Source organism: Oreochromis aureus, linkage group 7 (assembly GCF_013358895.1).
Source record: "Oreochromis aureus strain Israel breed Guangdong linkage group 7, ZZ_aureus, whole genome shotgun sequence".
Classification (NCBI taxonomy): domain Eukaryota; kingdom Metazoa; phylum Chordata; class Actinopteri; order Cichliformes; family Cichlidae; genus Oreochromis; species Oreochromis aureus.
Genome location: NC_052948.1, coordinates 59,306,047 through 59,321,057, shown reverse-complemented (window position 1 = coordinate 59,321,057; position 15,011 = coordinate 59,306,047). Strand labels below are relative to the sequence as shown.

The window sequence follows — 15,011 nt, the reverse complement described above, 5'->3', positions numbered from 1 at the left end:
AAAACAACTTAAAAATAAAAATAAAGATCTTTTTCCTTAACAAGTCAGTCCAACTCCAACCTCTTAGATCACGTGGTTGTACCTGTCAGTTATTCAAATTAGCTGAGGTTTTGAAAGCCTATGTTTTATGCCACAATAAGTGGCACTGTTGTTGTTCTGTTTCTCTTGTCTTCCAGGTGTAGAGCTTCCACCTATTGGCCCATTCAAATTTAATTGGCATACATCTATTAGCTGATCTGGGCACAGTAAGCCCAATCCCTGGCGAGTAAGCCAACTCGCCAGGGATCATTACAAAAGGGCACCTCCCTGGCCAGCTGAGGCTGCTTCTGGCTCTCTGTGACTTAGTAGTTTTTGTGTGTGAATAGAATGTTTGTGTTAGGAGGCTGGACAGGTAAGCTTGGGGGTACCCTGTAGATATGTAACAGAGCAACAGTTATTAGAAACACTAGGTTGTGCGGTTGATACCTCTCGTGTGGTTTTGACTGACCCCTTGTGTAGATGGGCCTTTTTGTTTGAGCATTGGTTGACTTGACCTTTAGAGAAGTTGTAGGCACTATTAATTTCTTTGATTTGGCTCAACCACCTGGTCCTCCTCCCCCACATTTTTCTTTTGTTAACTTCATTATTTTTAACACATTATAAATCGCAAATAAACATTGCATGACTTTTACACCTGCCCATACCCTCTCTTTCATAAATTGTACCCCCCCCCAAGCATTTTAGAGCTCGATCCAGAACACAAGAGAGACATATGCCAAGCTGGAGTTTGTGACACAAACATCCCACACAAGTGGAGTCTTTGCCACAAGTGTCCTCACCCTGATACATTCTACTTTTAATTATTGTAGGAACCACAAGTAAAGTAAACCAGCAGTCTGAGAGTAAACTTATCTGTTGAAGTGATATGATAATGTGGGGTCTTGAGTAAAGTAATAAGTGCAGTATACAGTATAAACTGTTTTTTAAAAAACATGTGAAACATGTGACAAGACAAATCAATGTCCCTCTGCAGGGAAAAACAGTGTGATGCTGGCATCAAGTTATTTAGAGTTCCTTTGAAATCTTATTTTAACTCTAAACTATTATTTTACAGATTCAGTGTGACATCAGTGTAAAATATCCACCAGCAGAGGAAGCTTTTATTTATACTGCTTGTACATAATAGATGCACGATGACTCCTGAAAACAAAGAATAATAATATATATTTGTCTATGAATCTTAGCTTTATCTAAAGATTAGAATTATGTGATCCTTACAAAATTCTGCAGTTGCAGGATGGGAAGGCACTTTCTGACGGGGGCAACTATTTTGGCACAACACCTGGTTGGTATGGAGGACCACAAGAGCCACGCACATCAAAATAAAGATTTCTGTGCTTAAATAATGAATTGTAGAATAAATTCTGCATTTGTAAATTCATTTTTGAATTCCAATTTAATAAACTGCATTTCAAAATCCTTTTTACAATTGCACTTTAATAAACTGCATTTCAAAATCCATTTCCCTTTCCTGTTCGCTCAGGGATTAACTTCTGGATTAGCTGCTGGATTAGCTGTTGGATTAACAACTTCATTTTAAAAATCGTGCGGCTATTCAAATTAGCCACACCGTGGGATGTAAGGAGCTCTCTGATTGGTTGGACAGACACGGGCTGTCTGCTTGGATTTTTCTAGCTCATAGCTTCACCTTGCTACGAAGCGTGTGTGATGGCCCAAAGCTGACTCAGAGATGTAACACCATCCATGGCTGCAGTATGGAACAGATGTGGGTGTGTCCTCATCTCCCAGAGGAGTCCAAATCGTCATCAAACAGCCCTACAGACACAAAAACGTGAAAATATAAACAACCAGACTATCAGCAGTGATTTAAGTACTTTAAGACTTCTGTGAAAATCATTTACAGTATATATCGCAGAATTTAACGCCTTTATAATCACAGAGCATACAGAGAAAAGTACTAAACTGAATCAATTTCAGCTTTCGTTTTTCATGATGTATATTGCATTAATAATTAAACTTCATTATCTGTGTCTTTACCACACATTTGCCACACAGGTATGGATACTGTAGGTTCAGTGAATGCTTAAATTGCACTGATTAGAATATACTGGACATTCAAAGCTAAGATTTAGCGCACTGTGTTAGAGGCTGGAATTTGATGAATTCATCATATATACAACCTTTGATCAAATTCTTGAGAAAATAGTTGCCACACAACTCCACTCACATTTAACTAATAATAATCTGTATGAACAGTTCCAGTCTGGTTTTCGCCCCTCCCATAGCACTGAAACAGCACTTATAAAAATAACCAATGATCTTCTTATGGCAGCTGACTCCGGTTTACTTTCCATTCTTATCCTCCTTGATCTGAGCGCTGCCTTCGACACTATTTCTCACTCCATTCTTCTCAGTAGGCTAGCCTCCATCGGTCTCTCCCATACTCCACTAGCCTGGTTTAAATCATACCTGTCTGATCGCACTCAGTTCATTCAACTCAAATCCTTTACTTCTCAGCCCTTTCCTCTGACCACTGGTGTGCCCCAGGGATCTGTCCTGAGGCCCCTTCTTTTCATTATCTACCTTCTACCGCTTGGACATATTTTCCGTAAATACAATATCCATTTTCACTGTTATGCCGATGACACCCAGCTTTATCTGTCCACTAAACCTGATTCTGCTCTTCCCCCATCCTCCCTCACCCTCTGCTTAGCTGAACTAAATTCATGGTTCTCTTCTAATTTTCTTAAACTCAATAGTAATAAATCCGAGCTCCTCTTAGTAGGCACTAAATCAACATTATCCAGAACCAACAGTTTCTCTATTACTATCAATAACTCGCCGGTCTCCGTTTCTTCCTCTGTGAAAAGTTTGGGTGTCATCCTCGACAGTACTCCATCTTTCAATTCACACATTAATAATGTCACTCGGTCTGCATATTTTCAATTGCGCAACATTAATCGTCTCCGTCCTTTTCTCACCCCACATGCCACTGCCATTCTTGTCCATAGCCTTGTTACTTCCCGGATTGATTATTGTAATTCACTTCTTTTTGGTCTTACTCAAAAATCCATCCATAAGCTTCAACGCATCCAGAATTCTGCTGCCCGTATCATCACCAGGACCCCTTCTATCCAGCACATCACTCCTGTTCTGCAGCAGCTTCACTGGCTCCCGGTCAAGTATCGTATCAATTTCAAAATACTCTTGTACGCATTTAAAGCTATTCATCATCTCTCTCCTCCATATCTCTCTGATCTGGTTAACATCACCGCCCCATCTCGTTGTCTCAGATCTTCTTCTTCCCTTTCACTCTCCGTCCCCTCTCCCCGTCTTGTCACCATGGGGAGCAGGGCTTTCAGCTGCTCTGCTCCTCGACTCTGGAATTCCCTACCTCCTGATTTAAGAAATATCTCTACCTTCCTTCTCTCTCTTTAAGTCCCAACTCAAAACCCACTTGTTCAAAATAGCTTATCCCACGTAACCTCTCCATTCGGCTATTTTAAATTTGTTTATGTTTTATGATTGTGTAAACTCTTTGCTTTTATGTTGCTTTTTACTCTACTGTGTACAGTGACCTTGAGTGTTTTGAAAGGCGCTTTCAAATAAAATGTATTATTATTATTATTATTATCATTTATGTCCAGTTGAGAATGAATCTGTGCACTCACATATTAAATGAACTGAAATCAGTAGTGTGATCTCCAGTCTTTATATGTTGAATGAGAGAACTGACAGCTGTTATTTTAATCAGCCTGTCTCAGTTGTTTTAACTCTAAGTATCATAAAGTAATGTGGTAACATCTGGACTGACGAGTTTACTGTCAGCATTTTAATCGCTAGTTTAAAGGCTGTAGGTTGCAGCCATTGCTCTAACACTGTATAAATGTAACAGGCCTCAGTGCTGGTTCTAACAGTCTGAGCTGCTTCCAGCTTTATTTGTGAAGAGCACAGCAGCTTACAAAACACGTAGCTAGCTCGTACAGCTGCGACGTAAAACTTTCATAAGCTAAGATGACCTTAAAATAATGGGGCTACGTGTGGTGATGCTAGCGTTAGCCATGTTAGCACGTTACCTTCAACAGGTGGTCAGACTGTGAAAACAGGCACTCAGTCAGAGGTTAACTCTCCGTTTCGCTGCAGGGTCCCTTCATTCATCACATATCCGTGTCGAGCCGAGTGTAAATCCCGAGGCTGAACGGCCTTTGTACAAGCACACACGCTTCGTAGCAGGGCGAAGCTATGAGCTAGAAAAATCCAAGCAGACAGCCTGTGTCTGTCCAACCAATCAGAGAGCTCCTTACATCCCACGGTGTGGCTAATTTGAATGGCCGCACGATTTTTAAAATGAAGTTGTTAATCCAACAGCTAATCCAGCAGCTAATCCAGAAGTTAATCCCTGAGCGAACAGGAAAGGGAAATGGATTTTGAAATGCAGTTTATTAAAGTGCAATTGTAAAAAGGATTTTGAAATGCAGTTTATTAAATTGGAATTCAAAAATGAATTTACAAATGCAGAATTTATTCTACAATTCATTATTTAAGCACAGAAATCTTTATTTCGATGTGCGTGGCTCTTGTGGTCCTCCATATGCTGTAACGCAACTTCAGCGAGTCAAAAGGCCTCAGCAGCAGATGCTGTCGAACAGATGAGATAAAGACTTGACTTTTGTACTGGAACCAAACAAGTGACCCACACAGGTGGACTTTTGTTACCTTAAATGCTGTAATTTTAAGGTGAACCATTCAGACGGCCGCTTACACAACAGCACTTCAAAAATATTCATGATCATTGCTCATAACTTATCAAAAATAAATTTTCTGAGGGAATAATCCAATAATCTCACACAACAAAATGTCTCATATTTATTGGGTCTTTATGCATGAAAATAATAAAATGATAATGATGATGTAACAGGAGGACATAGATGAAAACAAGAAAACTAAAACCATCATAAAAATTTCTTACTACATTTTTAATTACTGTGATTATTATATTTCCATAATTCCCACCAAGTTTCAGACTTAAGGTAACTAAATACATGACCTCAGTGTAGTAATAATCAGGTCAGGGTTAAAACCCACATTGTTGAGTCAGCAGCGTTTAGTTAAGATAAAGTGGTCAGGACTATTTGCTGGGGGGGGTCAGGGATAGATTCTCTCCAAGTCCAGATTGGTTTTGAGCTGTTGTACCTACTTGAGATAAGAGAAGGTACTGATATTTGTTTTAAGCTTGATGTTTGATCTGGCTCAAAAGTCACCTATGTGAGAATCCAGCACTGTAAATGGCTTCAAACTTGTGAATGCCTCTATTCAGTGTCAGTTCTGACATCAACCTCTGTGGGTGTGTCCGATTTGCCCTCCAGGATGTCCTGGATTTGGTCGAGCACCTTTTCGTGAAACACCATATCCAGATGGAACAGCCCTCTGAACTCCGTGATATGGACGGGCTTCTCCTGCTTCCCCACCCAGCGTTTACATAGACTCATGCTGAACCTGTCCACCGTGCCGTCTCCATCGGCATAAACAAAGTCCACTGGGTCCCCATTGGGAAAGACCTCGTCATAAATGTTTGTTACAGCAGTTGGAAGGCCCATGCCATACATACACCACACCTCAACGCCAGGAGGGTGGAGATCACTAGTGAGGTTCTTGGTGTCCTCCCACATATACCTGGAGCCAACAAGAGGGCATGATCATTGTTTGCTATTAGAAAAAATACACCAAAAAGATAAATATTTGATCTATATGCTAAAAAGGTATAGTTCAAGAAAAAGCAAGATGCTACAATTTATATAGAAATAGAAGTAGAGGACAAATAGCCCAGAAATTTCACACTTTCTGCTCTCAAAGGAGAGGTAAAGCAGTAAATACAGATGACCACTGGTACTATACAATCTCTGGTCTGCTTTTTTAACTTTTGGCAATCAAGACTCTCTAAAAACCAACCAAACTGTTTCTTACCATCCTTCCTCGTTATCAATGTCTTTGAAAAACCGTTGGTAGTCCTTTGTAGTGTAGTTAAAGGTTGGCGTGGAGATGAAAACATGGTCACTTGGCCAGATGCCCTCTACAGGAAGCATCCACGCATTGGTGGTCACCATCCTCTGCTCCTCCCGGATCTTTAGGTTCGAAATCATCGAGAGGCCATCATTTACTCCTGTAAAAAGTTTCAGGTTCACATCCACTTTCTAGCCCCTTCATCTGTATTCTGTTCTGTGCGTTTTTATCATTACCTGAAGCCAGGACCCTGAGTACTTTTACTGCACCCCCCCATGGCGCTCCTAGTGAAATGAAGCCTCTGATGTATTTGTCCTTCCAGGCTTGAGACTGCTGGTTGAGGAAGTAGAGGACATAGTGGCATCCCATGCTGTGTCCCAGCAGGTAGACAGGCTCCTGGTACTGGTTGTACATCTCCTCAACCAGGTTTTGCAGCTTTGCTAAGTACTCCGCATTCTCATCTGTGGGGGGACGAGGGGAAACAAAAACATTACAGGCTCACAGCAAGAACTTTAAGAAGTGCATGTGATTAAGTGCACATCAAACGTCATTATGTAGTATAATTACAGTTTGCCCGCATGTGGTCAAAATACCTTGAGAACCTGCTGCCACAATCAGGACATGCAACACCAAATTTACTCACAGCCAGTGTGTGAATAAAAACTAGTGAGTTTGTTTTAGAGTTTTGGTGTCCTAAAAGCAAATCCATGCCCCTCCTAGGATTAGCTCTAAGAACCAGCTGGTAAATAAAAATCACCTGGTCCTTAGCGGGTATTAAAATGAGGTAACTGCAACCTCAGATGAAAAGCAACCCGTCAATATATATTTTTAAAAAGCTAAACCAAAAAACAAAATACACTCATTCTACTTCCAGAGGAATTAATAGGATAAGTAGCAGCCAGGTGCTGCTAATCAGAGCATTTGATTATTGAGATTTTGGCAGTTTGCTGGTCTGCAGCATTCACATGCGTGTTAACACAACGACAAGGAGGAAATATATCAGCAATAATCAATAAGGCCATTTCCATACAGTCTGAAGTCCATCAGGAAAACATTCATGATATCTACATGCCAGCAAATTTACCCCAAGAGCTACATCTCAGACTCTACAGGTCTCAGTCAGCATGTTAAAAAAAGGCTGTTCAAGTGTGGCTTGATTGCCAACAGAAAGCCTCTTCTTAGGTTTGCAAAGTTGCATCTGAGCAAAGACCTCAGGAACAATGTCCTTTAGACAAATAAGACCAAAGTGGAGATATGGACCATAATGCACAGCATCACATGTAGCATAAACCAAATACAACATATCAGCACAAATCCCTCATATTAAATGTGTACAACTGAATCCAGTGGTGGTGGAGAGGTGATGATTTGGACTTGTTTTGCAGCCATAGCACCTGGGTACCTTTCAGTAGTTGGGTCAACCATGAACTCTGTATATAGAAGTATTCTAGAGTCAAATGTGAAGCCATTTGTCTGACCTCAACCTGATTAAAATGTGGCAGGACATCAAAAACAATTGCCCAAAAACTTCAAGAAGAGTTGTTATAATGTGAAGAGTGCGCCAAACTTCCTCTACAACAATGTAAGAATCTAACAAAGTCACACAGAAAACAAATACTTGAAGTTATTGTTGCTACACGCTACCAAATCATGGGGTGTACAATACTGTAGCATCAGCATATACTAGTATTTATAATGTAACTCGACCCACAACTTCATCACTTGGTTCAATCCAGCTTCTCCCACTGACATAACAAACTCACCTTTCCAGCACTAAAGTCAGCAACTTGCTGATGAACATAGTGAAGCATATAGTTGTTAAAGTTTCTAGTGAAGAGTTTTCTTCTCAGAAGTTGGGAGACATCAAAAGTCCGAGTAATTATCACAATTATCTGTACTATACTAGGAAGCACATCTCAAAATTGGTCCTATCGTATTAAAAACAAAGAAAGTAAAGTGACTTCAATATATAATTAAATAAAAGCATAAGTTAATCTTCTTTAGTAATGTAGATTTTTATCATTGAAGCCCCTGCGTGACATAATTAGTAAAAAAAAAAAAAACAGCATAAGCTGAGCTGCTCAGCAAACATCTTTTGAATACTCATAAGCAAACACATGCAAAGCACCATGCTTTCTCTCTTAACATAAAAATAACACAGTTATTAAATGTGTGCTGGGTATAATCTCAAAAAGGCTCTATTATTAACCAGTGACACTGAAGAGGAGCGTACAGTTTCCAGACTTACTAGGAGCTAATCTCCAATCATACGGTGCTCCGCGGACGGTCTCGTTTCGGATGTAGCCCACGTTGACCAGATGTTCCACCATGGTGTAAAAGTAACCTTCAGAGAACAGCAGCAGACTCAGTCAGTTTAAGAGTCCAAATCTAGTGTGGAAATAAAGCACTGGGCTACACAGCATGTTGAGTATGTTCTTTTATATTTTTGCCTTCATGACCATTAAACATTTCTCTGTTACTCAGTGTAGAAATACATGAAAAGATGTCAGAAACTAGTCCCCCAAATTTACCAGTTTACCAACACAGATGTATTTTTCTCACCAGCCAGTCTGTTATAGTCAAGATATTCAATGGAATAGGTCTGCCCAAATCCAGGCACTCGCACCTGCACCCCGGGTGAGTTGGATGACCGCCGAGTTGTCCTGTTGTAAGCGAGTCTGGAGGACGCACAAACGTGAAGACACATGACTAAGTTTTCAAATTCTGCAAAAAATGTATTCAGTGATGCAAAAATCGGACTAAAGATAAACAAAACCGACAAGCGTAAACATAAAGCATGAGAGTCTGTTCCTCAGCTGTCACCTACAATAAGTCAAAGTCGTAGATCAAAGGTGTTGTTAAGCTGCTTGAAAGTGGGACGTGAGAGCAGACAGCAGGTCTCACCTGATGTTATCGATCCAGCAGTCCACACCTATGGGTATGAACATGTTGAGGTCGATCCACAGCGGGAACCATTTCTCAGTTTTCTTGTAGCACAGCCAGTGGACCAGCGTTGGCTTGTCTATTTTGGCTTCCAGACGGTTCCCCAGGTTCCCCGGTACTGAGCACGAGGGCACATGCAAACACAACATTGTGTCAAATGTTAATTATGCTGCAGGAAAAAGTGGGACCAATACACAGCACTGCAAACTGCTGCCAAAGTTCAGCAAACTTCTATCAACCGTGCATCAAGGAACTGATGAACTGATGGACTTCCCAGACAGCTGTCATAAATGAGTGAGTGTCACCAGAGGGAGTCAGAAGCTCTATGGTGGGATACAATATGAAACCGAGGAATCATTTCATTAAACTGAAAGAAATCAGATTAGAGAGATTATTCATTAATTAAAGCTGTGATAAGAGTTTGCAAAATGACTTTTTGTATTATGAAGAGTCACCAGCTGAGACAGCTGGGAACCACTGCTATAGATCACTGGTCATTGGAAATAAAAATAAAGACTACACTTTTAAAAAAGAATTTTGTAAACTTGGAAAACTCAGAAAACTCAGTCTGGAAACCATCTGAAACTAACCAGAATTCAAAACAAAAGGTCAAAATAAAATAAAAAATAAAAACTAATTAGAAAATACAAAGCTATAATAACTCCTAGCTACACTCTGTCTTATTGTGTTTTTCTGTTTCTCCTTGATATCCTGTAAATGTTCTGTCTCCTGTTTTGCAATTAAAAAATGTGCGCAGCTGCTTTGCTCTGGAGGATCCTGAGACCAGATGTTGATAAGCGAATTTCCTGCCACATTAAAGAGTTGTATAATTTAAGTTGGAAATAAAAACCACACTACAATTTAGAAAACAAAACAAAAACAAACAGTGTAATCCAATTTATCTAATGTTGTTATATTAATGATCTCATTTTCACTTTAAGAAGGAAACATCTGCAGTTGGGAAGGTCTGAGGTTTATTCTTTGGTTGCTCTCAGACTTTTAAACATCACCAGGGCTGCAGCGGAAAATAATAAAAACTAAAACTATCTTTTGCTTATCTAAATATTAGCAATAACAATTATAATACATCTGATTCTTTTATGACTTAATGAAAGAGCACTTATAGCACGAACACATACTTTAGGTGTTTTCAGTGCTGTAATTTACTGTCTGATTCTGACGCTCACATCGCTGCCTTTAGTCTGTATTATGTGTTTAACCTCTTATAATAACAGTTTTGCCTGATTTTGTAAAATCAGTTGCTCTGCTCCCAGATATCGCCCCTTTCATAGGAACACACTCATACTTAGATCAATAAATCCTGGGTTAACTTATCAAGCTCATAATCACCTTTGATCGACAGCTTAGCCTGATTGCTAATGCTGAAGCCAGAGAAAGAAAAGTTACCCTGGCTATGTTGAACTTGCTTCATAGTACAGGGCCCATGTCATGATGCTCCCTCCACCATGCCTTAGAGTTGCAATGATGTGTTGCCGTTATTCCTTCAAACTTAGCATCTTTGCACACAAGACACTGCTAAATAGGTGATGTGAAACATCGAGGTGGCATTTTGCAAACTTTAAAATTTCAGCAATAGTTTTTTGTTTTTCTTTGTTTGTTTTTTGTTTTTGTTTTTATTTTGAGTGGTTGCTTCCTTATGTGTCCTTCCATAACCACCATTCTTTTTCAGTGTTAAAGATATATTTCAGGAAGTTGCAGAGATTTCTGCAGGTGTTTCAGTTTGACTCTTTGGTACTTCTACTCTCGCTGAACACTTTTAAGGTCTTGTCAAAACTGTCGGTTGACACCTACCAGTCTTTCTTGAAACGAGCTGACAGTAATCTGCCTTTTTTTATAGGTAGGGACATCTCTACAACCATCTCTTTCACTTCGTCTTGATGCATTCTCAATCATCCAGGAAAGTAAATCTCCAAAAGTTGAATCTGTTTGCATAATGACATAATGTCATTATGCAAATGTACTGTTTATAAGGTTTGGGGAAACCTGCAGTCAGCTGAGACTGAAGAAGTCACTTGGATGAGTGACGAAACGTTTCTCCCACAAAACGCTACGTCCAGATGAACAGATTCAACTTTTGGAGATCTCTTTCACTTCTTTCACTTACTATTTTCACAAAATCATATTGAAGTCATGGGTAAAACTGTTAGTGCTTGGATCTCCTCCATACCTGCTTCATGCCCTGGGGGATGGGGCTATGGCTCCCCACACTCCCTAGCAGATCATTACATGGAGATATCTTTTGAATACAAGCGCACCTGTCCACACAGGTGTGCACACGGGTGTACACACGGGTTTTCACAGACACAAGCTACACCTTTCTTGGCTGCTACCTCAAAGCACATTGTGCGCTGTCGATCCTGCTTACTGCACAATGACATGTAATATTTAGTATCTACTGTTATCTACTGTTAGCTAGTTTATTGTGATGGTGTTGTATTTATTATGTTGCTCTGTTTTGTTTGTTTTCTCATCTGTTTTTTCTTATCCCCATACAGGTGATCCAGGTGTTTTGTTTGTTTTTCTTTCTTTTTTTCTCTCTTCCCCCCTTTCTCACCATCTCTTCTCTCCTCTATTTTTCTGTCTCTCCCTCTCTTTCTTTCATTTTTTCCTCCCTGTCCTATCCCCCAGTCATGTCTGTCCCGTCTGTAACAACCGAAAAATCAAATCAAATAAATACATAATTATAATAAAGGTCAATCAAATGGACCAATATGGCAAGGCCATGATGATCCAATTGGTAAAGTAAATCCACTTGGCATCTTTCTTGGCCTTCAGACAATAAATTCTGATGGCTAAAGATCCAAACGGGACAGGCAAAAAAAAAAAAACCCAAAAAACTGTTAGTGCTGTTTAGTCACATTGCTTTTTGAGTCAGTCGATTGTTTCATTTAAAGCAATCGATGTAGAACTCAAAGCATTTTCTTTATCTCTTTTTAGTCAAAATCTCCTCATTTTGTTTGCCTGTCCGTTACTGGGAGTTCCTGTGCAGTAAACTGCACAAATCCCTGATTGGACCATGACCTTTTGACTAACTGTGAGTCACAAGCAGCGGGAAGGGGAAAATGGTACAGTGTAAGCCTAAAAGGGATAACATCATCTGATTTCTAATAGCCCAAAACCTACCAAAATGGCAACATTTTATCCCGGGGTGATTTACGATGATTACCTTGATGTGGTCACATGTTCTCTTTTAGCCTTAATTTACCCAGAATTCACACAAATAAGGTGTATTTGACATAGCAGACAGTTTTGTGAAATGCAAATATTTGGATCTGTTTCTGAATTTGCAAAACTGACCCCTGACCCACAGGAGGAGCAGCTACACTATTTGCACGGTGTACACGGCAGTTCTTCCACGATCTGGTCAGTCCAGTGTTTAAACATCATCATATCAATATCAAAGACAATAAGAATACCACTTCTTCAAATGCAGAGGCCAAAATGTCTCTCTCTGGATGTTTGAGATTTCATAAAAAGGCAAGCTGAATTTTAAAAGAAATTTGTAAATAGTGGATGGGCTTGAGGGTTCTGGTTGGAAACTGAGAATTTTTAATGAGAAAAAAAAAAGATGGAGAACTCTTGAGGTAGAGAGGACGTTTTATTTTAAATTATATGTAGGAAAATAACAGGTTTAATAGTCTTTCAGCTGGAGCGTGGAGGTTTATCCAAAGCACAGTCACTAAATCACGTTTTGTGTCCCTAAAGCTTTCCTGATGAGGAAACAGTGAAATAGCCTGCAGGGTCAAATGTACAGAGTGCTGTGTGTGGCCTGAAAACACACAGCACTCAGCTTATCAGCAACCCCCCAATCTCCCCACCCCCCGACTGTACTGGACCTTCGTGCTGCATGTTCCCGCATAGATGTCCAGCTAAATCAACAATATTTCTCGGGAATATGTCACAGCAGTATATTTTAATCTTCCATACATCTTACAAACAGACAGACCCTGTACTTACCGATAATAAGCGGAGGAGTGCTGTTGCTGGGTACTTTAGGTTTGGCTGGGGGAGGAAAGACAACGTTGACGATCCAGAAACCTGAGGAGTGATGAAGCCCCAGCAGAAATGCAAGCAGCAGCACTGAGCTCAAGTGTCCTGCGGATCCCATCTTTTCCTTCGGGCAGCTGTGGCGCTCTGGACGGAGCTCAGTCTGTGCGCTGCAGCAGGAGGCGGAGGCAGAGGCGGGCCAGCCGGGAAGAAAACACGCGAGGTCACACCAGAGGAAACCCTGTGTTTACCATCTCTGAAGTAAAAGTGCATCCACACGTCCTGGACTGCTGAGTGCTGCGGGGACCACGTTTAATTCTCTCAAGGTCTACACTAAGAGTGTCTGGTCAGAGTGGCATGCAGGAGCAAATAAAACGTGTACACTACGGGTACACTGCCCTATCGATCCCTCCTACGTGTGTTTATTTACGCCTCAGAAGGCAAACGATTGACAAAGAATTTATTTTTTTTTTTAATGAAAATGTTCTGAAATCTTTTTTTTTTTCAAATTAAAATAATTAAAGCAAACAAAGCCAAATGTGAAGTCTGCAACGTGAAGCTGAAGTGAGCGTATCCCACTTCTCTTCACAGACCAGCTTTGAGTGTATGCACAGAGAGATTTCCAAAAGACTTTAATATAAAAATGATCATCTGCCCCCAAAAGGTTATTCCTGATGTTTTACATTTTTAAAATGTCCAGTATCCTTATTTATTTTAGGTAATTATCTTATAGTCTACAGGATTTAAGGAGTTATTTTTAAAATAATGAAATCACTTATTCTGTGTCCTCCAATTTCTGCTACCCTCTTGGCCAGATCTCTCTTCAAAAAAACACAGTTTTACTGTCAACAAGCCGTTTAACCTGGATAAATAAATCATAAGTCGTTCTGAGCCAGAAAGAACATTTTAGTCTTAAGGTAGATCCCCAATCAGTTTTTTGGCAAAGTGACTTTTATATAACCCCAGTAGATGTAAAGTCCCAATGACCCGAAAAATGTCATTTTTGACAGAAATTGCAACAAATATGACATCACAATTCTATAAAAATATTTTAATTGGAAAAAAGGACTGCAAATGATAATAGCTGATAATAATTTAGATAGAATAACGTCAAATATACTTACAAAAAAGGTAACTTCCCTTCGCAAATCCTGCTGAGTACTGTCTATTTATCAGTATGAGCCATGATATTAGATGTCGGTGTAAAAGAACAAACAAAAAAACAACAACCCAGAAAAAAATTTTCAGCTACTGCTTCCTTCGCATTCCTTGTAAAATCCAGTATTTGGAGGAACAAATGGACGTTTGTGTGGAAATATTTCTTGTTCACAGGCTTGTCCATATGTCAGTGGTGTTCCCCAGGGTTCTGTCTTAGGCCCCCAAATATTTATTATTTATCGTTTACCTTGAGGTAACATTTTTAGGAATTTTGGTATTCATTTTCATTCCTATGCTGATGACATCCAGCTTTATCCACTAAGCCTAGTTTGACCCTTCCGACTTCTTTTCTCACTGACTGCTTACTCGACATTAAATCGTGGTTGTCTACTAATTTTCTTAAATTAAACAGACACAAAACAGAAGTTATTCGGGTAGAAACCAAAACTGTCCTGGATAAATTCTCTCTGTATGATGTTCTAAAATCTCGCCTTCCTCCCATGTTAAGAGCTTAGGTATTGTTTTTTAAGCATCTTAAGTTTTGAAACACATATCAATAATATCACTTGATATGTGTATTATGTATATTGTATATATATCGGCTACATCCTTGCCTTACAGGTAACAGTATTGCTGTTCTTGTACGTCCTCTGGTTACATCCAGTATTGATTATTGACATTCTATCATCTCTGGCTTACCACACAAACTTCTTCATAACTTTAGCTGCTTGTGTCATTACCAGAATCCCTTCCACAGAATATACTACTCCTGTCCTTCAACAGCTTCACTGGCTTCGTCTAAAATATTGCATTAATTTGAAGATCTTGATTCTTACTTTAAAATCTCTCCATAATCACTTAAGTTACAAACTTCTTTAGCCTGACAGCTGAGTTGATTGTTC

The 15,011-nt window shown here is 39.7% G+C and overlaps 1 protein-coding gene across 1 annotated transcript; it reads right to left on the bottom strand.

Annotated features, from left to right (window-relative positions):
* Positions 1-4,853: 4,853 nt before the first annotated feature.
* On the bottom strand, positions 4,854-13,311 carry lcat (lecithin-cholesterol acyltransferase). The gene is made up of 7 exons (XM_031734213.2): positions 12,922-13,311; positions 8,905-9,061; positions 8,563-8,678; positions 8,249-8,344; positions 6,237-6,461; positions 5,965-6,160; positions 4,854-5,673 (listed from the first exon to the last, which is right to left on the bottom strand). Exons 1-7 carry the CDS (start codon positions 13,070-13,072, stop codon positions 5,310-5,312), a joined length of 1,305 nt encoding a protein of 434 aa, XP_031590073.1. The 5' UTR covers positions 13,073-13,311; the 3' UTR covers positions 4,854-5,309.
* Between the last annotated feature and the right edge of the window lie 1,700 nt (positions 13,312-15,011).

What these genes read in the sequence shown, in the direction of transcription:
- lcat (XM_031734213.2), bottom strand. Translation starts at nt 13,072, where the DNA reads ATGGGATCCGCAGGACACTTGAGCTCAGTGCTGCTGCTTGCATTTCTG. An exon ending in TGCTGGATCGATAACATCAG is followed by an intron (nt 8,679 to 8,904) that starts GTGAGACCTGCT and finishes TGCGTCCTCCAG; the next exon opens with ACTCGCTTACAACAGGACAA. An exon ending in TGACTATAACAGACTGGCTG is followed by an intron (nt 8,345 to 8,562) that starts GTGAGAAAAATA and finishes TGTTCTCTGAAG; the next exon opens with GTTACTTTTACACCATGGTG.